Source organism: Drosophila albomicans, chromosome 2L (assembly GCF_009650485.2).
Source record: "Drosophila albomicans strain 15112-1751.03 chromosome 2L, ASM965048v2, whole genome shotgun sequence".
NCBI lineage: Eukaryota > Metazoa > Arthropoda > Insecta > Diptera > Drosophilidae > Drosophila > Drosophila albomicans.
The window spans coordinates 23,807,985-23,835,878 of record NC_047628.2 but is presented as its reverse complement, the minus strand read 5'-3'; the positions used below and the strand labels follow the sequence as shown (position 1 = coordinate 23,835,878).

Here is a 27,894-nt window from a genome sequence, read left to right as displayed (position 1 = left end):
GATAACAACAACAACTTGCGACTGCTGTCAACTTTGGCAAGCTCCACAAAGTATGCAACATAATAATAACGTTAAAAGATAATGAGTATGGCAACAACAATAGCAAATTTGTCGCATTGCGAGTATTTTGTGTGTAGGAGACGACGGCAGGCGGAAAGACAGGAGGCGTGGCAGACGCTATCAATGGCACACGCCCCATGGCCAACAACGCCAACAACAAGTTTAAGAAGCGAGCAACACGCCGAGTAACAAATAGGCAACTTGAGCAAACTTTCAAGAGTCAAAACATTTGCCACTCCCCATGCGCCTCTTCCCCCAACCCCACTCCAAAGACACATTAAGTATATCATATGTGCGATTCTCTCTGTGTCTGTATGTGTGTGTGTACTTTGTGATATTTATCGTTTCTTAAGTATTTTTAAGAAGTTTGCCACGGCAACTTTTGCTTTCGCCCCGGCGACAACAAACATTTTGTCCTGGGCATTTTTCGAGTGGCACTTCAAGTTGTCAGACTCTTGTCTCTTCTCAGCTGCCTGTCTCCCTGCCTGCTGCTGGGAGCAAAGATTCCTTCCCCAGCAACTTCCGACATCCGTTACTGGGCCGAGACAAGTGCAGGGCATGTTGTCCCTGCCAAGGACATTCTTCTCAAGAACTTTTCAAGGCCCTAATCAACTTTGGATATAGCTTAATGAGCGCATGTAATGAGTTAATTCATTTGGTCTGCTGCTAAACGCTTTAAATAGTTGATAAACTTCAGCTGAAAAATGCGCAAAACATCTCTGTAAATTCTCGAAGTAAATAAAAGAGTCAGTAGCACAGATAATGTTCAATTGATTTTAATATATATAATTGCTAACAAAGCTAAATAATTATACAAAAATCATTGTTTTTATTAAAAACCTTTCTGCTGAATATTTATTGTAATTTCAAAAACGAATATTAATTTTCATTGACATCAAATAAATACTTTCCTTCCTTGCAGTCAATTTTAAATGATTTATAGCAGTTAAGAAATTAAGCATTGCAAGAGAAAGTTGAGAATTGAATTTGCTGCACATTAACAGATTAGAAGAAATCCAAAACCAATTAGGCTATGTACATCACACACAAATACACACTCTTATACTCTTGAGTGGAAGATTTTGCACACTTGTATACTTATCGTGTTTGTACGGCCATAAAGCACACAATGAAAATCCAAAAAGAACACACACACACACTTACACACACATTTTTGGCACTCACTTCTAACGCATTCACAATCTCTCTTTTTCGTCTCTTTGCAGTTATTAGGACAAAAGCAGCAACCAAACGAGAAAAGCCGACTCTATTAACAGAGCAAAGAGGCAACACCAAAAACAACACGAAAACAAAAAAAGCAAAGAGGAATAGGGAAATGCTAAAGCGAGTAACTCAAGTGGGAGGCAAATCGAATCGTTAAGCGGCTGCCAATGAGACGGCAGCAAGGAGCTGTAACTGGCACTTGACTGGGCCACAACAAACACACACAGATCCACACACAACTCACAACATCGAAACAGTTGGGCAAGGCAGGAGAAAAGCGGATTGCGAATTTGTGATATTGACACAAGGAAATCGTTAGCCGGCTTAGCCTTTAGCTGGCAACCGAAGGCGACGAGGCGCATTTAAAATTAAAAATAAAATATATATATATACTAGTATACTAGATCAATCTAGAGGACAAAGTGTTATGCTAATGCCAACGACAGCGACAGCACCATGAATATTACATGAGCCGGGCAGCTAAGCCAGCCAAAGTGATGACAATAAGCACCAAGATGACGCCAGTCATTGACTAAAACCTCATCAAAAACAAAAGAAAGCAAAGGAGAAATACAAAACGAGCAGCTGCTGCAACACTTTGAAGCCGACAGTCAAGAGTCGAGATTGAGTGTCGTGCATTCCATCAAGATGACGGAACTGCGTCGTACAAATGGCCACGATGCCTCCTCAGCACCTCGACTGCATAAACAGCACTCACTGCGCGATCGTCCATCGTCGACGCATCCATTGTTGCTGCACTCGCTGGCGGATCATGGTTGCAACTTGAGCAGCGGTGGCAACAGCGCTGCCAGCACCAGCAGCAGCACAGCGACAGCGACGACAGCTCTAGGATTGGGATTGAATTCAACTGGTGGCGGGCGATTGAATAGCGTTGAGTTTGATGAGCATGACATTTATTATGTGTCGCCATCGAAGCGAAAAGCTGGCGTTGCACCTGTGGCCACCGCATTGCGTCCGGCTGCTGCCTACGATGGCAACATTAACAGCAGCAGCGGCGGCAACAACAACAATCACAATGTGGTCACATTTTCGGATTATGTGAGCGAACGCGGTGTCTCCAATAGCTGTTCGACAGCCTCGTTTGCCACATCGCATCGCGGCTCCTTGAAGCGTGCCAAGGGACGCAGCAATCAATCGCTGTGCAGCTGCGATGCCGGCGACGAGGCGCAACTGCAACCGGATGCGGCACGGCCGCTGTACGAGTACAGTTTGGAGCGGCGACGCAAGACGCACACCTACACGTGTGAGCAGAATGCACAGATACTCATGAGACTGGAGCGCGAACGTAATCGTAAATTATCGCTGACTTCGCTGGGTGGCAGCATTGGAGTTGAGATGCAGGTGAGTTTGCGACTTGTGGGGCAAACATACAAAAGCGTATGTTTATATAATTGGAATCATGAGCGGCATTCATGAGTTGCAATCGTAACCCTCCCCCTCCCCTTAGTTTACTCTTTCTGTGTGTGTGTGTGTGTTGGGCACGTGCCACGCATTGCGAACTATGCGAAGGAGAAGAAGGCAGGTTCAGCCAACGTTTGTTTTGGCCTGTTGCAGGCAAATTTGATAGGCAAACAATTCGCGGCACGTAGCGCGACGGACGGCAACAACAAGCAAAAAGCTTTGACTGACGCCACGACTTGTGGCACATGGCACCTGAAATTTGCTGTCTGGCTGTTTATTCAAGTTGCTTTTGTTACCCAGGCATGCTTGCCACATTCTTGCAAATATTCATTGACAGTTAACACAAGGTTTTCTTTTTCTTTTTTTTTTGCAAGTTTATGTGTAAAAAAATTAAATGCAAAATAATGAAAACACTGCTGGGTCTGGAATTTCGAGTTTATGGTCTGTGAAAGCGATTAGCTTCAGTTGAGACAAAAATCTAATTATAGCAGAAGCACAAAGTGTCGTTGGATATGTTTATTACTTTAATTAGTTTTGCTCTAGGCTGCCTTTGACCTTTAACCATGCCGAGGAAAGCAAAGAAAAATAATTAGAACAATTTTATACTATAAACACATTAAAGAAACAATTTGGACGGTAAAATTTGGGGCATAACATAACAAGATGAAATGAATAGATAATATAAAAAAGAAAGTATCAAAGTTCAACTTAATATTGTGTAATATTGTGTAATTTATTGCCAAATATAAAAGTTAAAAAAAAATCAAACGCGAAAAAGAATTTATGTAAAATTGTTATGTAAAAAATTTATGTAAAATCAATTAATTTAAAATGAAAAATTTAAAACACAACAACTTTACCCTTCGTCGTGTTGGTATTGATAGAGAATAACCTGTTGAATCACAGTAACCTCTGTACTAGATTTACATTTGTTGATTTACTTGAGTTCTCGTTGTCGAACAACACAACTTCATTCTCCCGTAGTCAGGAGTGTAAACAACTACACATTTTTAAATGCAAATACTATTGTTATTTACATATTGTGAAAAGGCAAACAACAATAAATAACACAAGAGTTTTTCGTTGATGTTAATTTGATACAAAACAAAGAATAAAAAAAATTAAAATACAAAATGGATTCGGGCAACATAAGCAAAGCAGTTTCGACGGCCACGATTTCATCGGGTTCGATGATACGCGGTCGCAAGCTGAAAAACAAACGTCAATTGCCAACCTTTGATCTATCGCTGGCCCAGAAGGTGGACATTAAGAAGGCCTTCGATCTGTTCGATACGGAATGCACTGGTTTCATTGAAGTGAAAGAGCTAAGGGTGGCAATACGTGCGTTGGGCTTTGAGCCGGATAAGGAGGAGATTAAAAATATGATGGATGAGATCGATAAGGATAAGACGGGACGCATTGCGTTCAATGACTTCTTGACCTTGATGCGCTTAAAGATGGCTGCCAAGGATAGCAAACAGGACCTCATGAAAGCGTTCTCATTCTTTGATGACGATCATTCTGGTAAAATTTCATTCGACAATTTAAAGCGTGTCTCTATCGAATTGGGTGAGAACCTGACCGATGAAGAGCTGCAGGAAATGATCGATGAGGCCGATCTGGATGGCGATGGTGAAGTGGGACGTGATGAGTTCCTAACGGTCTTGAGGAAAACCAACTTGATCTAAAAGAAACAACATCGACAATGACGACTGGATAGGCAGGGCTTAATTTAGTTCCCCCCTCATTTCATTTCAGGTAGAAAACGGCTTACAAACACCATCAAATAATTTTTGAAGAAGTTTGGATATGCTTCGGTTAAATAAAGCATTTCAAAATGCAACAAAAAAAAAACAAACAAATTTGATTTATTTTAACCTTGAAAAGCGACCTGAATATTGATGACTTTAAAATATATAGCGAGCGAGCAGCAAGAGAGCTGGCTTTGAGCTGACATTTGTCATTTGTCACAATTAGCACGCAGCTCGAAGCGGAACTTCAATTACGAGCAAATGGCCCTGCGCCACCTCCATGTTCACATTATCTCGTATCTCTCTGGCCTTCTTTTTTTGCTCTTTCTCTCTGCTGTCATGCATAACAAATCTCTTTGACACATTTGATGTATGCGTTTGCGCTCCAAGGGCTCTGTGTGTGGACTGCTGCTGCTGCTACTGTGTGTGTGTGTGTGCAACAACAGCAGCTGCTCCAGTTTCGAGTTGTTGCAACTGTGACTGCAATTTGGTTGCATGCGTGGGCGCTTTTGCAAACGGATGTTGCCTACGCTGTCTCTCTCTCTCTGTCTGGCAAATATACTCGTTATTTAGTAGCATCGTTTAGCTTTTTATTTACGCCATGCATTGCATTTAGCGCCATTTAGTTGTTTCAAGCTGACTGCAAGACTGACTACACACTCACTAGGCTTTAAATTCATCAACTGTTTCGTTTGCAAAACGCCAGGCCACGTGACGTATGTGCAATTTATGTGACAGCTCAGTCGACTAACGCTGAATGAAGAGACAGCAGCAACTGCATGCAAATCTTCTGCACCAACAATGTTTTCAGCCCATGCATAAGAGATCATGCCATTAAAGTTCATTTTATTTTATACACCAAAAATATACCAAAATAGATTTTATTAAATATTAAAACAGAACAATCAAGTAAAGTATTTCAAACTTTCACACATTTGTTTGAGGGCATTAAGTTGGCACATAACATTTCAAACTTCATTCACAAGTTGACCCACATGTTGTATGCGTAACTTTTGTAGTTTTTAACACTCAATTAAATTTTTTATTGCCTACTTATGAGTAGGCCCTAAACAAAGTTTCTCTGTGAAATAATTACAACTTCAGTCCACACCAAATGACCATTGATAAAGTCGTAAAGCTAAAAAAGGCTCCAGGATAATTACGACTCTGGCCGAGATAGTAGTAATAAACAACAGTAACAAACAAAAGGAAATAAGGGCAAATTAAATAAAATAAAATAAGAGTGCAAAACAAACTTAAGGCATTTATAAAAGTTTTGGCTTATTGCTTTTGGTAAATCGATTAAAGGCAATACTGATGATGCGCAAAGGGAGCGACTTCAAGTGAAACATATAACCAACACTCAATTTTACGAACATTTAACTAAATACCCAAGCAGTGCAGCCTGTACAGTTAAATACAAAAAACGAAAAAAAAATGAAGTGAGTGAGTGGAACTCTGCATGGAAGTTGAAGCGAAAGACGAGCGTAAAAAAGTTTTGCGCAAACTACAAAACTGCCATAACTCAACATTACACGCACAAACACACACACACACACATATATATATACAAGCACTCACACATTCACATGGAGCAAAGCATATTCGAAACGCTGAGCTGCAAAAATATCGTTAACTGTTGCAAGAAAGTTAAAAAAAAAAAGCGAACGGGAGATGAATCCTTACGCGCAGAGTGAGTGAGAGAGAGAGAGAAACACTTATATAAATTATGGTAAAAGATTGCACAAAATTGCAGCAAAGTAGACGAAAAATTATTATAAAATGTGCATTATGAAATTTAAGACGGGAGACAAAGACGCGCATAATTCAAAACGAACGAAAAATGCATGCAAAAAGAAAAAGCTGCAAAATTCGAGAGCTAAAAGTCACGAGAGATTTGCAAAACAACACACAGAAAAAAAAAAACAGAATGAATAAAGGAAATAAATATGCTTGCTATATGATACTTGCATATAAGGGTTTCTGCCAAACAATATATCAAGCAATTTAATGCTCAAAACGCAGCACACACTGTGGTTAGCCACGTCCTGCGGTTGTTCCCCGCTCCCCTCCTCAGCACTCCTTTTTCGTCTACCCGCCATTAGTCGCCCCGCAGCTCATAAACATGGCGTCCAATTTGTGGCATAAACGCCAAATAAGCATACTCTATACACATATACACAGACATCGGTTATGCAGCATACTGTTGCACTATACGTTGTTGCATACTTTGGGGCGCAGTTAACTAACAGCTCAGGGGAGTTATGCATATGCATATGCAAGAATGCTTACTACTTAAAGCATGCAAAACGAGCAACGTGAGAAAGACTCAGATATCCCCAATCAGAGTGACAGAGACAGCAACACATAGAGTGGAGATGGCAGAAGAGTTCAAAGTGCATATGCAAGCATATTTATGATGTCTGGGACCTTTTGCTGTCTGCCTTTAATTAGTGAAAACTTGCAAAACTTCCCGTCGCCGTTATCAGGGGAGCTGCGGAGTCAGAGACAGAGACGGAGACAGAGAGAAACTGATTAACAGCAGCAAGCACTGAGAAGATAAGGAAAGAAGGCAGGAAAGAAAAAGTGGAACAAAATAAATTACGCTTGCTATGATATTGCAACTATGCGATGCTTGAACTTCTTTTGTTTTTGCTGCACACAATATTTCGAGAAACATAAATTCGTTAACTGAAATTATGTCATAATCTGCTACTAGTTAGGAATTACAAATTATTAAGGAAATATGATAAATAATATATATTATATTATTTTGGAAAAATTGTTTCGTATTTCGTGAACTTTTCTGTAATATAAGTGTTTTAACTGGCTAATTCCATAAACCTTAAAAACAAAATTCTGAAGCATTATATGTTAAGACAATATAAATTTGCTTATTAGGAAATATGAAGAGTATTTTAAATTAGAAAGATCGGGAAGTTAAGCCTTATTTACTTAAACAGTTTAAATAAATGAAAAATTATGGATATACAATCTTAAGTGGAGAAAAATTTATGAAGAAATTAAATATTCCTCAGTATTAAATTTAATAAAAATTTTGAATACTCTTTAATATTATTCATCAAATTTTATTATGAGGAATCTGGTTTTTCTAAAGTATTTATTTTATTACGTAATTTATGAGATATTTGTTTTATTATTATTATTTTTTCTTGATTTACTTTTCTATCTATCATCTCAACTCATACTAAGAATATTCCTTATTGCATAAATATTTCATAGTATTACAATTCTGTTTTGTTTTACTATTTATTTTATTATATGATTTATGATTTATTTTTGTTATTTTCCTACTTTTTCCTTACTTACTTTTGCTGTCAAGCATCTGAAATCGCTTACAATCCTTTTAATGCTCGTAGTAAGCACAATGTATAGAAAATTGCAATTTCTGATAGTCTGCTTATTTGCAACTATTAAGCTAATAGTCCTTAAGTAGTAAGTTAAATGCACATTGAAAAAAAAGCGGTGCGATTTAATTGCCCAGCTGGTAGTAAAGAGGGACTGACTGGCCTTATTAAATCAGCGTGGAAACCGAATTGGCCAGGCTGTTAAGAGGCAACGAGAAAAAAAAAAATGAAAAGTTGCGGTTGGGCGAGCAGACGGCACCGCAAAATATTTGCATAAATTATTTAAGTTTAGCCCGTGACAGGCGAAGAAAATTACCATGACCGTGTAATGAAAATATGAAAATTTTCAATTTCCACTTAACATAACGCGAACGCGAGCCTGTCTTGGACATTTTACGGGGAGTCCTGGAACAAGGCTAAGTAAATAATAAAAATAATCAGCAATGGCACGAACAAGACAGGCGACAACAATAACAAGCTATGCATAAGGGAATCGAAGGTGTGGCCGTAAAGTTGAGAGCGAGATGAGGAGAAAGACAGAGAGAGAAAGCGACAGAGAGGGACAACATAAAGCAATCAAAATTCAAAGGAAATTTTTATTAATGTCAATGCGTTTCGTTTTCGGCCAGACGCATAAAAATAAAAAGCAAATCAATGCAAATGTATTTCCCGTAACTGAATTCAATTTCAAATCCCCCAGGCGGCCGTCGGTCAATTGTCGGTGTATGTGTGTGTGTGTGTGTGTGTGAGTGTTTTTGCCGATGAGCTTGATGAAGTTTATGATGATGCCATGACGGTAATGATGATGGCCATGACGATGACGATGATTATTACGTTGCCTGACCGTAGCAAATTCAATTAGGATGCCGACAACGCACTGCGCACTTAGATGGCTAACTGGGAACCGGACTGGCAGCAAAACCGGACAAGTCCGACATCGGACATCGGACAACCGGGAGTAACTTTCAACTGCTTTTCTGGCCAAGGGATAAACCTTTTTCTTTGCCCTTTTCGCACGTCTTTTATGCTCTTCTCGTTCGCTCTATCTGTGTGTGTGTTTTCTGCAAGTGTATGTGTGTGTGTGTGTTTGTTTGTGTATGTGTGTGGTTGTGTGTTCTTAGTGTCTATGGCATAATTAAATTTCGTGTTGCCGAGGGCCAGCTAAAAACGCATGTGTTGCTCCAAATCTTTTCATATACAATTTCGCCAATTTGCAAATGTATAGCATACTTTTTGGGGACCGAAAGCGGAGTGTGGTCAAAATAGATTGAATATTATTCAAAGGAAAATTGTGAAATGTACACAAATTTAATAGAGCAGTATTTAATAAGCTGGGGAAACGAAAGCGAGGAGAATGAACTCGGAGTTGACGACTCCGAGATGGGAATATAAATGAATTGCGATACCAACAAAGTGAAAAAATATTTATTTATTTTATTTTACAAAACCAAGTCTTTAAAATCGATATGGAATCGCAATTTAACTATAAAGTGGGATATAAATAAACAGATTCAAAAATATTATAGAAAAGCTGAAAATATTTCAATAAATGTATAACGACATATTTGTCTGTCAAAATGGCAATATTACACTTATTAAAATTTTGCATTTTTTTGGGTAGCCTAGTAAAAAGTATCTTATGCATTGAGCTTTCGCCACCCATATATTTTATTTATTATATTTATTTGAGAGTTCAGAGTTGGTAAAATATATATTTGTATAAGCAAAAATGAAGAGTGAAATCTGCACAAATATTAAAAGTAATGAAAGATTTAAAGAACTTATTTCTACTTAAATTACTGATCATTTAATGTTCTGACACAATGCAAAATACTTTAAGCTGTGCCTTTGGGGCAGCATCTTGTGTCTTGTTTGGGCCACCGGAAGTTGCCCATGTCGATTGATATATTCTTCTGCCTCCGGTTTGAGTGCAACAGCTGCAGGCTTATCAATTTGTTTTCTGTCGTGTTCTTATGCCGCTTCTTCTTCAACTTCACTTGCAGAGCGATACGCCCAGCTTGTCGGATGTGGATGTCATACCGCCAGTGCCGCCTCCGCCAACCCTCAAGCGCAACGGCAGCGTGCGCAGCTTGCGACTGCTGCAGCAGCTGCAACAACAGCAACAGCAGCAGCAACAACAACAACAACAGCAACTGCACACTGGCAGCCAGAAGGGCAACAATAACAGCATGGCATTGGGCATGGCGCAGCTGTGCAGCAGCGATTTGCTTGAGGATTGCACCAAATCGGCGCTGGATGAATGCGCTGCAACATTGCTGAAGTGCACGACGAATAGCAACGGCAGCAGCAGCATAAATGCCAAGCCCGATGTCTGCCAGCCCACGGGCCACGCCCACAGTAAGCCACAGTATAAGCATAAAGCATCCCCGCCCTTTGCCGCACACGAGGAGGATAACATCTTTACGCCACACTCACAGAAATCGGATCCCAGTTTGTGCTTTGTCCCATCAACAGCGGCAGCAACCGTTGTTGGTGCTGCAACTGCAACTGGAACGGGAACGGGATCGGGAACGGGAGTGGCAACTGTTGCTGCTTCGAGCAAATATAACACCATCGGGCCGAGCAGCGATTATGCACGTCATCTGGCCCACTACAGTCGCTACCTGCAGAAGCAGCATCAGCAGCAGCAATTGGCTCACTTTCAGCAGCAGCGTTGCCGCTGCTTCTCCCAATCGCTGCTCAATTTTCCCAGCAACAATCAGCAACAGTCGCTGCAGCAGCAGCCGATGCAACAGCAGCAGCATGTGCAACTGCAGCAACATGACTCGAAGCATAGCCTTGGCGTGTTGCAACAACTGGGACAACCGGCGCACATCTTTCATACGAACAGCATGGACTGGACACTGCCAATGAATAGTCGCAGTTTTGGCAATTTGGTTGATATTGATGGCAGCGTTAACGGTTGCCGTGTGCCATATCAGAAAATGCAGCAATCATCGGCGCTGGCCTCCTCCAGTTTCACCATGAATTCCTTCGACAGTGCCCATAGCAGCGGCATGCTTGGCAAAGAGCGCGAGTCGCAAACATTACCAACCTCCCAATCGCAACTGCATTCACATTCGCATCCACATTCGCATCATTATCATGCGCACGATGTGGCACATTCTCTCCTGCATCATGCCACTGTTGGGCCAGGCGGCGCCATTCCGGCCACACCGCAAAAACATCATCAGCTGCACTCGAGCGTCACGAGCATCATGCCATGGAAGCATCGACAGTGTCCTAGTCGCGGCTCATCCAGTTCGGGCACAAATTCATTCCGTAAGTTCACAAGGGCTGCAAAATGCTGCCAAGGAATACTTTGTAAATAACTTTTTTGTTTACCAGATGAAATATTTAAGATATTTTACATATATATACTATTTTAATAACATTTCTTCATTATTTTGAGTATACAACAATATTATTATTTGCATAGTTTTTCAATAAGTATATTTCTTTTATTTATTTGTATACATTTTTTGTAGTTTTTCTGAATACACTTTATTGACTCTTTAGTCTGTTAGTATTAGAATGCCTTTATTATTGATTTTTGATACATACAAGTATTAATAACTACAGTATACTGAAAATTTAGTTGCAACCAGATTAAAATTGTAGAAGTCATTTAAGAATTTTTTTGTATTATTTATCTGTCAATTTTGTATATTTTGTACTCTATGGAATATTTTTAATGATGTACTTTATTAATATACCAAATATGACCAAATTAAAAAAATTAAAATTAAATTAATTAAAATTTACCATTTGATAAACAGAATATTTAATAACCAAATACTGCTTTATTTTATGCATAAAACATTGCTTCTAGAACAAAAGTGAAAATTTATAGTTTTTAAAGACAGAATAATAATTCCAATTCAAAGTAAGCAATGAGGTAGCCAAGTTTAAGTGCAACTTCAATCAAACCGAGTTCAGTAAGTGCGTCGAGTTTTCTCATTTCCCTGACAATCATGTAGTCTAGTCAAATTGCAGTTGCTGCAATTTTAGTAAATCTGATTGGCAATCTATGTCCCTGCAGACGACTATTAATCACAAGGGGTCAAGCGGACAGTGCAATCAGGAAGAGTTGCCATGACTTTCGACAGGAGTGCAACCCTGGTTCTCTCAGCACACCTGAAGAGGACAGATGGAGAGGAGAGGAGAAGAGGGAGACGAATAATCCCCCTGAGCGCAATTCTATTTAGTCGTTAGCCGTTTGATTGCACTCCGTGTACGACGCGTAACTTTTGGCCGCTTAATGTTAAACGTTGCCAATGCCCGTCAGACTTCAACGTGCTCATCACGTACATCAGCGAGAGCCATGTGGCATGAATAGACAGCGGGAGTGGTAGCTGAGGGAGATGTGGCAACAGTAACTGCAACTGCAGTTCGTTAGCAGCCCCTCCAAAAACTGCGTGGCGTCGCGCATCGAGCGTTGGCATCACGGACGTTGTCCTGTCATGTTAAATTTATGCAAATCGCTGACGCTCAGCTCAACTCGGTGGTTTAGTGTAGTTACAGCCAACATTTGGTTGCCAGCAGCGTTGCACATGCTTTCCATTTGCCAACTTGCTTAACGGTAATTCACTTTTAGCTCAAAGGAGAGCGAGAGAGAGTGAGAGGCGAAATAGATAGTCGTAGACGAAGAGAGAAAGAGGAGAACGGGTTGAAGTCGAGTGTTGAGCTCTGTAATCAGATGGATTACGTTACTTCTTGTGCTGTGCAAAATAGCCAGCTAGTTTTTCGCCTCACTTGACTTATTTACTTACGAATCGAAACGGTTAAGTTGCACAATCAAATTTGGCTATGCAATTAGAATTGATATCGAGCTACGAACTACGAAGCGTGCAAATAAAATGTCCAATAATGAGATTTGCAATTTCCACTCGAAACACACTCAAACACACATTTCATTCGTATGCTTTTGTTAAGTACTTAAAACGAAGCAAGCAAAATTCAATTTGAAGCGTTTAACTAACCATATTCCCTTTATTATTCGCATTTCGTTTCATACTCATGCTGATGTTGATGCTGTTGCTGATGCTGATGTTGTTGCTGTAATCAATGCCACTGTCACGGCAATTTGCACACACACAAAATGCAACACACACATACAAAACAACCGACAACCCAACAATGTTTTTGCCTCCTGCCGCCTTTGCTGCCTGCACAACAAACGACTTGGCATTGAACTGCCAATAAAAACAACAACAACAACGATAACAACAACAACTACAATTCTTGGCCCTGGACAACGTGAATGCTGTTGCTGCTCATGGCGTATATGTAACCTGTGCTCAGGCTTCGATGCAGCCAAGCATTGGCTGGCAGTCAGCTCAATACTCTTGATAATTGGCGCTGCCAGTGTTGCTGTGCCCCTGGCGCTACGTGTTGCAGCAAGTGAGTAGTCGTAGTCGCAGTCGTAGTTGTAGTCGGTGTAGTACTATTTAGCAGTCGTTGTATTTGCACTGGCTTCCAAGCAGTTAGAGCCATGCCTATGGACAATAAATCAATTACCATAACGCATACGACACGTAGCCAAAGCTCGAATTGTCTCTCGTGTGTGCATCGTGTCATTGTGTCGTGTTAATGCACCTAAGTTAGTTAGTAGCTGCTGTTAACTCACTTTTATGACCCTCTCCTTCTCTTCCTCTGTGTCAGGTGCACCATTTGAGGAGCGTCTACGCGTTGCCGTACAACTGTTGGATCAAGTGCCTTTAATCGATGGGCATAACGACTTACCTTGGAATATACGCAAGTTCCTGCACAACAAACTCAACGACTTCAAGTGAGTAGCAAATAGCAAATACAATTAATATTTTCTTCAATATAAACTTTTCATTTTCATGCTCCGTGTTTTGCCTGGCAACGCAGCTTTGATGAGGATTTGCGCAACGTGGCGCCCTGGGCACGCAGCCAATGGAGTCACACGGATCTAACGCGACTGAAGAAGGGACGCATATCAGCGCAGGTGAGTGCTGCTCTCCCATAATTACTTTATTTTCCACGTTAATTGGCAGACAACTAGTACTAAAATTCATCTCAAAAATGTGGAAATCTTCAGCCATAAATTTCTTAAGTTCTGTATTGTCTGATGCTTCATTATATTATTAAACAATAGAAAGTGTATACAGCTTTCGTATTGACCTGCTTTCATCTGCTGTTGCTGTTGCTTCTCCTGCTGCTTAGCTCGTTGTCTGGGCAACCTTTATGCTGCTTTGCTTTTTGCTCATCTCTCAGCCAACTGCTGCTGGTCAGCTTCAGGTTCTCTAAAACGCTAAAAAAAAAAAGGAAAAATTAATTATGGCCCTCTTATGAAGACCTACGTTGACCTGGCAAGCTCCTGCTATTTTTTTTCTCTCTTTTTTTTGCGTCCTGCTGCTGCTACTTTGGGTGCTACGACTACTGATGCGTTAATTATTTTTGCCATGCAACACCCTCATGGAAGCTCTTTGGAACGTCTCTGCTAATTGGTCATCATTGATTCTTTTAGCTCGATTTTAGCAGCATTTCTTGCATCGTCTTCATCTCCTCCGTCTTCTAGCTTTTTAATGGCTTATTAGGTACTTGATATTAATGCCATAAGCGCAGCTCCCTCTTAGTCTTAAGTGCCTTAATGTAAGCCTAATTTGGACTCAAACGCTTTGTCGTATAAGAACTTTAAGAAATGTTTTTGTGCAGCTTATTTAATTTGCCTCCAGTTTGAACTACTTGCCATCTTAGTTCGCCTTTGCCTTTGGCATATTTACGGCCTTAGAAGAAGTTTGCTTATTGCTTATACTTGACATCAATTAACACCTTTTCGCAATACTTTACACTGAAATATGTGTGTGCATTTTGAAAATGCAAAGCGTAACCTGAAGCTGCTGCCGACGCCGTTGGCAACATTTGCCGGCATCGTCAATAAGTTCAATTAGCCAAGCCTGCTTCTCATTCCTTTCCTTCCGCTGCATAGTAAGTTCTGGCGCCACTCATCGAACATGAAAATCTAGAAGTTTTCATTCCAACAACTTGCAAGGAACACACGATGCAGTGCGGCATCGAAAGCAGTTAACTAAAACAAGTTGCGGTTGCCGGCGGCGTGGCACGAGTCGGAAAGTGTTAAGTTTTAATAAGCATCGACTTTGGGCGCCATAAAAGCCACTGAACGACCCAAACAGAGAGCGAGAGAGAGAGAGAGAGAGTGACTGCTCAAAGTCACGCCATTTGCCAGCGTAATTAAATTGAGTGCAGCATAATTATACCCTGCCTATGTGAATGAAGGGAATAAGAACTACAACCTTTTTGCTCAAGAAATATACAAAGGCCTTGATTTAATATGAAAATGAGGAACATAAACTTTTAGAATAATATTTTATAAAATTTGCTATGAAGATAAAAGTAACATCAGAAGTATTAAAATATTCATATAATATGAGACTATAAGGAATATTAACATATAAAATAGTTTGAGTAAGGTAGCAAATTTTTTTTGTATTGTGGTCAACTGTCTTATTCTACAATTATCAATTCTGTAAAGTTTAAAACATAAATTAATATTAAATTAAATTAGCAGCTATCTAGTGTTTCAATTCATGAAAGAATGTTAAATTTTAACATCATAAATATATAAAAACATCAGAAGAAAGGAATTGCAAATATAATACAAAATATGTACTACAGTTGGAAAATGTTTAAACTATGTCAATAAATATTGATTTGCGGAATTAAGTACTGCTACTTAATTTTTTGTTTAATTTTTTTATTCAGTATTTGGTTATATTTTAGTATAGTTTACAACTCAAATTTCTAATAAATTTGTAATTCACGGAGTTTTCTAACAAATTCTTAATACATCCAACTGTCATATTCTCAAGTTATCATCCAATTAAAGTCTAGAACGCGCCTTTATTTAAAGGATATCTCTGCGCTCTCAATTACGCACTTCAAAACACTTTCTGACTTATGCCAAGTTTGTGGCCTTTCACGTTTATTGCCGCTCTTCAAGTTTTGCAATATGGCACCGCAAACTGCAATTACCTGTTAACTGTTAACGGTGCGACAAGCAAAAAAAAAAAACATTTGCAACTGCAACTGCAGCTGCACAAAAAAAGAACCGTTTTCAACATCAAATTTATGGCAAACGAGAACACGAAATCGCGTGAACGAATGCTAAAATTGCAACAGTTCGTATGGGGCATGCTTCATGTGGCATGTGCCAGGAGCAAGCGCGTGTGAAAATGCATTGGAAAAGCTAATTTTCATTATGGTTAAAGCCTCTCCTCAAAATGGCTACACAGCAAAGAAGTCAGCCGCGTCTTTCGCGTTACTTTGTGGGCCAACGAAACTCGCTTCCTTTTTTTTATTATTCTTTTGCATTTTGCTTTGTTTTTTGGCTGCGGTGCAACGTGAAAAATCGACATTGTGGTTCGGAAAATGAATGGAACGTGGCGAGTGTGGGTGAAATTGCTGGCATTGCAGTATTGCCTGAACCCAATTTGATATATTGAAGTGGTTTTTGGCTAAAACTGTTTATTTCAGCTTGATTTATGAACTTTCCACGCGTTTCGCTTGCACTTTTCATTCACCACGAAAATAACTAGGTGCGTTCCTTAAGTTTCGCAATTAGGCAAACAGTTTTAAAGGCTTTGGATGTGACCTATAAATTATCTCATGTGAATTATAAAAATTACATAAATCTAATAAAATCAACTCAATTCAAAATAATATAAGTTACTCCTAAAATTTATTTATAATCTTATGATAATCTTAGCTCAAGATTTTCAAATTTTTTTTAATGTTATCAGAAATTTTTCAATTTTTGCTATATTAATTTCGTAAGAATTTGTTTTAAGAATAATAATATTTTTAGTATTATTTGGTATATTAATTCATTTTGAACCCATTTTATTTAAAATGGACAGCTGGTAACATTTGAGCACTCTCTTCTGTAGCTTGTTGTATTTTATGTTTAAAAACAAAAAAAATATATAATAGGATTTTCAAGTGCACTTTTTTTCTACCATTTTATAAATAATGGTGTGCAATGTGTGCCTGCTTTGCATAGTTGAGCATTCTCTACATTCATTGTTTGTAATTTGCATTTGCCACTCAGAATTCCTGAGCACGCAACGTTTGTGCAAAAGTTTGAAACGCTTTTTGCTAACTGCAACATTTCACACTTAATTCGTGACGAAAAACTAAACTCAATAACAGTTGAGAGCAAGAAGTAAAACAGTAAAACAGCACACAAAAAAAAAAAAATACAAATACAATGGCAACTCTGGCAAACTAACTAACTGGATGACAACATGTTTCAACAATTGTTGCCCAAAATGCCAAACGTGCAGCGACTGCGTGTTGTCAACACCAAGAAAGAGGAAACAGTGGGATAAAAGAAACATAGCTTAGCCAAAAATGAAAAAGAAAAGGCGAATGTTTAATAGACAAGCAGAAAATCACGTTTAGGCCATAAAGTACTCAAAAGCGTAAAGCACGGCAACAGTTGCAGTCTTTTTAGCGCCCAAGCAGCAGTATCAGGCAAGAAGCAGCCGGAAATCTGGGGATCAGCTGTAGCTGCTGCGCCTAAGGAGTTGCTTACAGAAAAAAAGCAATGGCAAAAAGTGGTTAAATTTTTGGTCAACATTGTTGTTGTTGTTGTTGGCGCAGGTAACAAAACAGTAGGTAACAACAATGTGCAGACGAAAAGTTGGCTTCAAACTGGATGGCGTTGGCTGTTCCCATTGCCAGGACATGAACACGAACGCAGACACAGACACAGACACGGACACGGAAACGTCATGTTACGGTTGTCCGCCAGCATGGCTGGCTGCATTCTGGTTGCTGCTCGCTTGGCTCCAGCCTAATAGAAAGCACACATTGGGAGTGCAAGAGAATGAGGAGCGGAGGCGAAGACGGATGTGGCCGCAACGAACTGCGCTGCCTGATGCCAGCCTGGCCGCCATTTCGTGTTGTTATCTGCAGCACGGACACGGAGCCCACATTGCATGTAGCGAAGGGATTTCTAAAGTGGTTGCTGTTATTCTCATTGTTGTTGTTGTTGTTGTTGTTGCTGGTTGGGCAATTGGACTGCGCTTATCTTGTTGGCTTGAAAATTTATATTTACTTTTAAAAAGTATTTAGTGTTGTTGGTTAGACAACAACGGAAGCACAGACAAGCAAAAGATACACACAGCACATTTCACATTTTAACATAGTTGCTCTTTCGACACTGCCAAATGATTATGGCTAGACTGCTGTCGGAAATTATTGCATTAAGCAGCATAAAGTGACTGTATTAAATTATGCTGCTTATGCTTGCAAATGAAATGCATGCACATAACTCAATAATTCCAAAAATATTGCAAATCAATTATCTATGATAGATATGAGAGATAAGCTCATTTTGTGTAAATTTCAATTTGATAAAGTAAAATTCAGTTTGAACTCTTCTATCACTGTAATGCAGAAGCAGAGATATAAATATAGCAAAGTATGAATAGCAAAAATGAAATGCACTTTCAAGAGCACTTTTGTCTGACCAAACGGAGAATTAGAAATACATTCAATTGCAAAAACTATTGATTACGAGTGCGCTGTTGCAAATTAAACCAATTAAGCAAACAAAGCCAATCAAATGAAGCACAAATAATTTGATTTATTCAACTATTGAACTCATAAAATCGAATTTAAAGTGAAATAACAATAATTTTAGTATTTCGAGAACATTTGTTATAAATCTTTTTGTCATGCTGTTTGCCATTTTGACCGCAAACAACAGCTGCGTTTATGTCCGTGTGTGTCTCAGCATTTAATAAATGTCAGCGTCAACATGCTTGCCACAACCACAAGGATACACACACACATACACACACCCCTAAACACGCTCACGTGCAACCCATTCACAACAAATCACGCGCACACAACAACATTTTGTTCAAGCATTCACAATTAACTTGAAGCCAAAATGTTGTCCTTGGGGAGCAACGTTGTCCTCGTTGTCGTTGTCGTTGTGTTTCCTTTTCTTTGTTGTTGCTGTTGTTGTTGTTGTGCTCGGTGCTGGAGCCAAACAACTTTAAATATTAATATGCTTGGAGCCAACAAAGCTGATGATGATGACAATAATGGTGTACTCCATGAGGATGCTGCTGATAGGACAAAAGCAGAAGCAGAAGCAGCAGCAAAGCCACCGCAGCCAACAAGGACACCAATAATGGGACAGCAGCGTTGCCATTGAGACGTTCACGACACTTTCGCCGCTGCTGCTGTTTCTGCTGCTGCTGTTGCAGGTGGGCGTCTAATGGCAAAGTGCCATGCTTAAGCACACTTCAAACGCTCGCAAAAGCAAATATACAAAACATTCTAGCACACACACACACACACAATGACACAGGTAGAAAACAAAGGTGGGCAACAGGTGGAGACTTTGCCTTGCATAAGCAAAATATTTTGCAAATGGAAGCGAATGGCAGCAAATTGCTGCCAGCTGTCGCCGTAGAACAATGCCAGACTCTCTCTCTCGCTTGCTGAGCTAAACATTGCGCATACGCCGCGTTACCTGTTGCCGCCTGCGGTTTCAATCAAGCAACGAAATCCTCACACCGCCGTCCGCCGTCCGCATACCTCAAACCGCTCAACTCTTGCTCACCGCTTTTTAATGCCTACGAAAATGTTTTAAGCGGATTTGCGGGCAGAGCAAAAAATTAAACAACAAATCTGAAGGCAGCAGCAGCAGCAGCCTCATAAAAAAAGGGACAGAAAAAAGAAGAGAGTGCAAAACCGAAAAAAAAGAAACGTAAAGTGCGCGTCATAATGACGCAGACAAAAGCGACCAAATTGTAAAGAGTAAACTCAGTCGCTATCTCTAAACTTCATCTCTGTCTCTGAGTTCTCAGCTTTGTCCCAGTTTTCAAACTCTTTTGCAATCCCTGTCATTGTATATATGTGTATGTGTGTTCGTGCCTTTTCAATTGTTATTTGTCTGTCTTAAAGTGCAAGTGTCGGCATTTTGCTTATCTGCATCGCAATGTTAATACAAAATCCCAAAGAAAAACATTTACTTCAAATTGCTTTCGCTTCGCAAAAAGTCTCCTTTGAGGTTGTCCCAGTCCCAATCGATATTATGACTCAATGAATTGGGTCAGAAGTCATCGAGATGTAGTTTGCCAAAACTTTAAAGAGTTTTTCTAACACACAAAGCAATTAGTGACTATTCATTTACCTACAGAGAGCAATTATAATAGAGCAATAATCTTATTAATCTTCATAATTTGAATGTATCTCAAGAGCAATAAAATTTCGAAATTAATAATAATATTGAAACATGATTCAAACAAGAATTTCTCTTCTGTGAAACCTGATGCCTCCATTTAAACATTTTCCTTCAACAATTGCATAATTGCGGAAGCATTAAAACAGAAAATTCTATTCTCAATTATAACTTGAATTAGTTTTCGTTTTCAATATGCTCTTTGCAAATAATATTCTCGTGAAGAAGCCTTAAATAAAAGGTGTGTATTAAAAGCAAATGTTTTTATGCTGTTCAGCTCGTATAACTCTCTCAACAATATTTAAATCCAGCTGAAAACAGTTTTCAGAATTTCTTCAGGTTCCTTTTTGGTTAATTGCACATTTAGCTAGCTAATGTTTATGTAAAAACACTGCCCAAAATTCGTTCCTCTAGCTCTTCCCCTCTGTATACACACATAAACAGACACTTCTTCAGCCGTAAAATGAATCCAAGCCATTAGATCACGTTATATCATTAGGGAAAAATAAAAGCACGTACGTGTCTCCATCGAACAGGAAGCATTCAAAGTGCCAAAAACGACAAAAAACAATTCTAAACACACACACACACAACAACAGCAAAAACAAGAGCAACTGAAAACGACAAGAACAAAAAAGAGCAATTAAAAAGTTTTGGCTTTTTGCTTGACTCACAACAAACAGGAGGAAGAACCCCCAAACTAGGACCAAAACAGCAAATGCAATAAATAATTTTTAATATAAATTCGTGAGCAGGCTGGACGAGTGCCAGCATAACACAGAGAGGAGAGAAAGAGAGAGAGAGGGACGCAGCTGAGAGAGATGATGTTGAGACAGAAACATCGAGCGGAGAGTTCGCCAAGCACGTAGACCCCAAAAAGTATTCCAAGGCAGTAAATTAAAAGCAAAATACTAAAAATGTTCATTTGCCAGTTGCCATAAGCATCATTATCATCACCAGCATTATCATCATCGTGTTCAGGATAATCATGATGATAAAGTGCATACATTGAAGCGACGTAACTCATATAGAACATTTTACGTTAGCTCAGGTTAGAAGTACAACTTTTCAATAAGCGAGTCGAGTCGAGTCGAGTGCTGTGGTCAAAAAACAATTTAGCACAAGTTGACAGAGAGAGAGAGAGAGAGAGGCGAAGACAAGTGGCAGCAGCATATTCTGTATATGTGAGGCAAGAGTTGCCTGGTTAGCTATACAATTGAATTTGTATGCCTAGGTCAAGCCAGCGCTTCAAATTTGCGTAATTTTAATTGTTCAACTAGTAAATTTGCACTGTTTCACCCAGCACACATTCTGCAGTGACTGTCCTCCCACCTCCCCCTTTTTGGCACTCTTCAACCTGCCCTGTCGGCAACAAAAATAATGGCACAACTGCAAATTCCATTTGTGCAGAGCGCAAAAGTTTATCCACCTGGCCTGAACGATTGGACGACTCCCACATGTTTTACTATAGAGCTGCTGCAGGTGGCCATTGTTGATTTTTAGTTTGGTTTTTATATTCCCCTTGCCGATTGGATATGTGTAATGCTTCAGACAAATCATAACGAATATCCAGAACGTCCGAGCATTGCTGTAGAATTTATCTAACAGATAAGAGGGCGTTTTTGTTAAAGAACTTAAAGCTTAGTTGTACTTTAAGCAATTTCATTTTAATGCGTTATTTTTAAAAACTTCTAAAAGCAATTTTATTGAAATTAAACTTTCATTTTACGATGATATAATAATGCTAATTTATACCTAAATAACTTGTATTTTAATATTTTATTTTGAAATACTTCTACATCTGCAATGGTAATCGTACTTTATTTTAATTTAATATTTATTTCTCATTAGTTTAGTACTATATACATTTTTAATTATATTTTTAAATAATTTTCAGTGTCACTTAAATAACATCTTTTAATAGGAAACATCAATTACACTGTTTTTTATACAGTCTATAAAATTGGTTATTTTTGACACTATTTTATAGAATAGTATGTTACAATTAAATATATTTTTTAGATTGTTCTTTACTTAAGACAATTTCTAAGTTAAGTTTAAATTATTTTTAATATTTTAGTATTCCATTTTCATGCTCTATAATCTTGTTATAAATTTATTGATGAAAATGTTTAAGATATTATATTAATTGAAAGTCTCTCTAAACATAGTTGAAAAACAAACAAGAAAGTTAGAGTAATATACAAGGTATCTAAAAGCGTCACAATCCCAATCCAAAAAATTGTTCCACATACTGTGTAGCCCACTTTTTCCTGTGGCAATTCTGGTTATTTTGGAGCTCAATTTCGGAATCCATGCGGCACGGAATAGTGTCGAGTTTATCGGAGACAAAAGTGCATGAACATTTTGCTCAATTCGGGTTAATTGTATGGCCATTGGCGAGGTATGCAGTTGAGGTGAGCTTAAGAGGAGAGATGCCCCGTAGAATGTTCATTACCATTGCACACACAGACGAGCATTTACATAAGGAATTTGTGAAAATTGTGTTGGCTAGCCATTGTTACAGTCACATGTCATTAGGAGTCGAGTGTGTGTGGCACCCTCAACTAAGGCGAAAGTAATGAAGAGCTGCAATAAACGATAACTGCGGCAATAATATCTGTGTGCATTTCGATTGTAACAGAAAGTGAAAAGTATGTTCATGGTTGTGTTCACATTTTTGGGGGGCATCATTTAATGGTGTGTAAACGAAGTAATTGCACCTTTATGTTTGCATAAACGAGCATTTTAACTGCGCACACAATAATAATCGAATTAATATTGTTTCCATTTCCTTTCTCATTTGCAGTTCTGGGCCGCTTATGTGCCCTGTGAGGCGCAGCATCGCGATGCGGTGCAGCTGACGCTGGAACAGATTGATGTGATTAAAAGACTTACCGATCGATATTCACCGCAGCTAACCACCTGCACATCAGCGCAGGGTAAGTACCAGAAAATAACAAGAATACCGAAAAATATTACACATACGCCGCATAAGCCAGACATACCAGCAAAGTTTTTGGAAGCCGCGCTAAATCAACAAGAGGAATGCGCCCAAAACTCGCCAGAAAACCCACGCATTCAATTTGCTGCTATGCCGGAAACTTTTCGCGAGTTCTTCAAAAGTATCTTGGCTGGCACAAAAAGCGCAAATAAAACAAAATTTAGAAAACCCAAAAAAAAAAAACAAAAAATATGAAAGTATGAGCAATAATAACAAGTAGTGGGAGTCTAAAGAGCGGCAGCAGTTTCAGTTGTTGTAGTCCCAATCGCAATAGCAGTCGCAATCGCAGTTGCATTTGCAGTGCTCAGACCTGGCAGCACTTGAAGCAACTGCTTACCGCGTGCCATATTTTTGCGCCATTTCCTTTGATATTCTGCACTCACCTAGTTACCAGCAGGTGGCAGCTGCAACGTTCTGCAACTGCCACAAGAGGTCGCAACTGATGTTGTTGCCAGCGCTAAGCTACAAGCTGCAAGCTTTGACTTATGTTCAAGTCCGCTTTCCTCGCTTCCCTTGCAGTCCCCCTCTTCCCTAGAGAACAGTTGAGTTTCCTTCGCAGTCTTGCTCTTATTGTTGCTCTTCGTTTTCCGTTTTGCATTTTGATTTGCTGCCGAGACTAGAGACTAGCGACTTGGCAATCTTGTTGTAGCAAATTTTCGTTGCTTCACCCGCCGCGAAAAAGGAAAAGCCAACAAGATGAGAAATCGACAAACAAGAAATCACTTCCGGCATTTTGCGTTGAAACATTTATACAGCCGTAAATGGAGATGTCAATAAATCATATGGCTATAAAAATCATATACAGGATACACAACTTTTTGCACCCAAAAACTAAAAAAAATGCAGAAGGAAATGCAGCAACAGCAATTTGTGATAAGAGCCACATATGTTTATCTACAATAAGAAGTGTAGAAAGCACACATTCTCAGTACATGCTGTTGACTGTTTTGACTTTTGACTAAAGGTTGTTGATACATAGCAACAACCGCAAAAAAAAATGGGTAAATTCAGCAATTTTTCCAGCTGCCAGAGAATCAAACAGAATGCGAACAATTTGCGTAGAAAGAAAACGCAAAAAAAAAACGGAAACCTTTTAAGCAAATAGACAATTTTTAATTGCTTAACTCATGTACCGAACTCTCACCCAAAGTAGAATGGAGAGGAAGAAAATTTTAAGTGTAAACTGAAAACCTATTCTGAAAAAAAATGCTACATCGTAAGCCTGAGGTGTTCATTAAAGTGTGCTCAGTTTGATAGACAGATGGTATCAACTTGTTGTTGTTGTTGTTGATGCAATTGGCCGACGCTAGCCCAATTTTATTACTGGTAAATTGAAGCACAAAATCAAGTATAAAACAACTGAAATTTTTCCTAGTGGAACTAATATTTCAACTTGATTAAACTGAAGCAAGAATATTGTCTATTTTGATGATGAATTTAACACTCAGTAAATTGGGCAGAAAAGTTGAAAATGTAAAACTTTGTTCAATATTTGTGGTCTTTGCTTTTTACTTATGTGATGAATGATGTTAAAGTATTAATATTGATAATATTTAATGAACATTCAGCTGGCTTTGCAAATTCATTTTGGTTTTTTTTAATGTAGATTCTAGTTTTTCTTTACACAACCAAATGAATAATTTGATATTTGCTTTGGCTTTAATAAACCCAACTACAATCCGTTGTATAAGCATCCTTTGAGACACCATAAACATGGCCAAATCAAAGATGCAAGCACGAATTGAAACTCCCAAACTGACTCACTTGGCCGGCAAACTAAATCACCCCGTTTCGTTTTGTGCTCCCCGTTTTGGCACGTGAAATTTTGCAGCTGCTGTTGCATAAAATAAAAACCAACATTTTATTTGAAGTACAGCAAATAAATTCGGTTGGTTGAAATTGTAGTTGAACTCCACATGTCGTGTAAATAAAATGCGAATGCAAGTGACCATTGAACGAGTGCAGCTAGGCGTAGCCACGCCCCTCCTCTTACCCTGTCCATTGCTATTCCCATTCCATCCGACCAGATGTTGAGCGCTGCCAAAGTGATTGTAAAAATGCAAAGCTAACGAACCGAAACACAACGCGACGACTGACGTCCCACGTCCTGCCTGCCAGTCTGTCTGTCCGTCTCTCTGTCTCTCTGTCCGCCTGTCTGCCTGTCGGCCTGTCAGTCACCAGGTCCCTGGGCTGTTAGCCCGACCTCGCTTAGAGCTCCTTCAAAAATCCAGGCTGCTTAGTTACAGCCCGACAGGATGCACAAATGAGCATTGCATGACATTCGCGTTGCATAAACACAATAAATAGAACAGGACAGCCAGACAGAGAGAGGGAGAGAGAGTGAGAGAGGGAATGAAGGAAAGCAGAGAAAAAACTGAAACCTGGATTTAACCAGAAGTATATTTTCTTTTGTGCCAATTCTGTCACTTGCCTGCATTCTGCTACTTTGCATTTCTCTTCAGCTCCCACTGTTGTTATTCGATGTGTCGATGTGCGAATGCTTTCCATTCGCAATTTTCAATTTCCACCTTTCGTCGAAATGTGTAAACTTCAATTTACACTGAGATGCCAAGCGTGAGAGAAGAAGATCTCTGTGCAGCAAAATTGCATTCTGCTTAGAAAGATTTCTTATGCCCTTACACTGGGCATAATGGCAGTTGCTATGAAGTTTACACTCTTTAACTTGAAAATATGCAAATATTTAAATTGCATAAATAAATCATACAATCGTTATGCAATAAAATACTAAAATTGTAGGAATTAAAGTCAAGTTTTGTTTGCTTCTCAGACACATAAATATAAATAAAAATAATTTATATTTTCTTTCGTATGCAGCAATTAAATAATCTAAGCTTTTTCTTCTTCGTAGAAATATCTTTTACTTTCAACAAAAGTGCATAAGCTATACAATAAGTGCCATTTGAATCACTTTTGGTGTATCAACTGAATATCTGCAAAGTGTATTTCAGTAGCGATCCATAAAAGCTGACTATCCTCTTATGCCCAACTGCGATTACAACTACATTTGGTTTATTGCGTCAAGTGGCTTTTGGTTTGGGGATTTCACATTTTGAAATGTGTTGGAGCATTCGTTTCTCTATTGCCTCAAATCGCATCCAATACATGGGCCATATATTATACATTACGTTTGGGCCATGGTCGTCGCCATCGTCGACCCACAGTCACAGACAATTACATGCCGGACCAAGGATTCTCCTTCTTCTTCTTCGAGAGAGAAAGAGAAAGAATCAACGGGGCACAAAAATTGAGCTTCAGCTCACGTGACACATTTTAGTGCCTTTACCTGTTCTCGTTCGACTGTCACAACAATGGCAATAGCAATGGCAATGGCAATGGCAACTGCAGTAAAGGTCCTGCCAGAATATTTGTTTATTTGCCTCATATTTTAGGGTTTTACGGCAACGACGACATCGAGCAGGTTTTGTGGCAGGTATTTGCCTTTCCTTTGCCTTTGCCTTGCCACAACAATGGCAGCAGCAGCCAGAAGGAGTCTGCAACACAGCAGCAGCAGCAGCTACTTCTGGGCATCCTCAGCTGGCAGTTCCTACAAGTGCGCCCTTTTGATTTTACGCAGCTTATTTACTTATTGCCTGAAAACTTGCAAGCATAGTCCCTGTGCTCCAGTGTGTCCTGCTCCTGGAGTCCTTTGCCCCTCGCGTCTTCATTGCCAACGTTTCCTTTGTGGCAATTTATTGACTCGTTTTCTCTCTCTTGTGTGTGCGTGTGACATTTGAAATGTTATTACAATGCTTGATTTGAATGCAGCGACAAATTATTGAATCGTTTCTATTCCAGCAAAAGGTTATTTTACTACACCACAATTCAAGAGGCACATTAATCAGAATTCAAATCGCCACACACACACATAGAGCATTCATTGTTGTATGTGGTAGGTAAAACCCGATTGTATTTCGCTTTACATAACTTTACAGAAGCAGAGACTAGCCACAGCCGCATTTCCTCAGAGTATTTCCATTTTGCCATTATTAGATGCAGCTGCCATAAATTTAGCAAATCTGCAATTGAAGTTCACATGATTGCACTTCCAGCTAGATCTGCATGAGTTACGCTCTAATTATGCTATTAACTACACTCCAGACTGAGCAGCACAATTAATCCTGCATAGTCTGCAATTTCAGCACAGTGCAGTCATTGTAATTATATATAGCATATGTATGATTATATTCATTTATGCATATTTAGTAATGCAAACATACTTTGAAATGGACATAATGTTTGTTGTGATCAATTTAAGAGATTTGCCTAGACGTCACTGCGATTTTAAGGTTGCAGACTCTAAAATTGAAAATAAGGTAGGAAATAACGTAAAACTAATATATTATATACATACATATGTATATTATGTTGCCCTCCCTAAACAGCAAGAAGGCTACAGTCAAGTGTGCTCGACTGTGCGACACACATTGTGATTAAAAGCAAAACAGTGCGGCATTCATTTTAAAATATACTAAATAAATATATCTCAAAAATACTGAAATAGTACTACATTCAAAATATACAAAAGAGTGAAAAATATACCAGATTATCAACTGAAATCAGTTGCTTACAGATAAAGACAAGTAAGAAATTTACAGTACATTATGCAAAGCCAAACAGTGCGGTATTCATATACCGAATTATTATATCTCAAGTATACTAAAAAAAGCCGAATGCTTAATTTGCTATATTTATATTCAAATATACCATATAGTGCAATATATACCAAATTGTCAGAGCAACTAAGACCAAGTCACCAAGACGGACATGGTTATTAACGCTGATCAATAATATACT

At 39.0% G+C, this 27,894-nt stretch overlaps 2 protein-coding genes and 1 long non-coding RNA gene across 7 annotated transcripts in view; all 3 read left to right on the top strand.

Moving 5' to 3' along the window:
• Positions 1-1,525, top strand: part of LOC127565277 (uncharacterized) — a 95,394-nt gene extending 93,869 nt beyond the window's left edge. For both annotated transcript variants that reach the window (XR_007954646.1, XR_007954645.1), the window contains one exon: positions 1,287-1,525. This is a non-coding gene — a long non-coding RNA (uncharacterized LOC127565277). The remainder of the gene's footprint in view (positions 1-1,286) is intronic.
• A 28-nt stretch (positions 1,526-1,553) lies between these two features.
• The window catches only part of LOC117565553 (uncharacterized), a 60,354-nt gene continuing 34,013 nt past the window's right edge, over positions 1,554-27,894 (top strand). For all 4 annotated transcript variants that reach the window (XM_034244718.2, XM_052003097.1, XM_052003098.1 and 1 more), the window contains exons 1-6: positions 1,554-2,646; positions 9,829-11,107; positions 13,130-13,228; positions 13,490-13,616; positions 13,703-13,799; positions 22,885-23,017. In XM_034244718.2, the coding sequence (XP_034100609.1) occupies positions 1,933-2,646; positions 9,829-11,107; positions 13,130-13,228; positions 13,490-13,616; positions 13,703-13,799; positions 22,885-23,017 (2,449 nt within the window). In that variant the 5' untranslated portion in view covers positions 1,554-1,932. The remainder of the gene's footprint in view (positions 2,647-9,828; positions 11,108-13,129; positions 13,229-13,489; positions 13,617-13,702; positions 13,800-22,884; positions 23,018-27,894) is intronic.
• Positions 3,647-4,552, top strand: LOC117565556 (uncharacterized). The gene has a single exon (XM_034244724.2). The coding sequence runs from the start codon at positions 3,840-3,842 to the stop codon at positions 4,392-4,394; it is 555 nt and encodes a 184-aa protein (XP_034100615.1). The 5' UTR covers positions 3,647-3,839; the 3' UTR covers positions 4,395-4,552.

Excerpts from the sequence above, each read along its gene's own strand:
- LOC117565556 (XM_034244724.2), top strand. The coding sequence starts at position 3,840 with ATGGATTCGGGCAACATAAGCAAAGCAGTTTCGACGGCCACGATTTCA.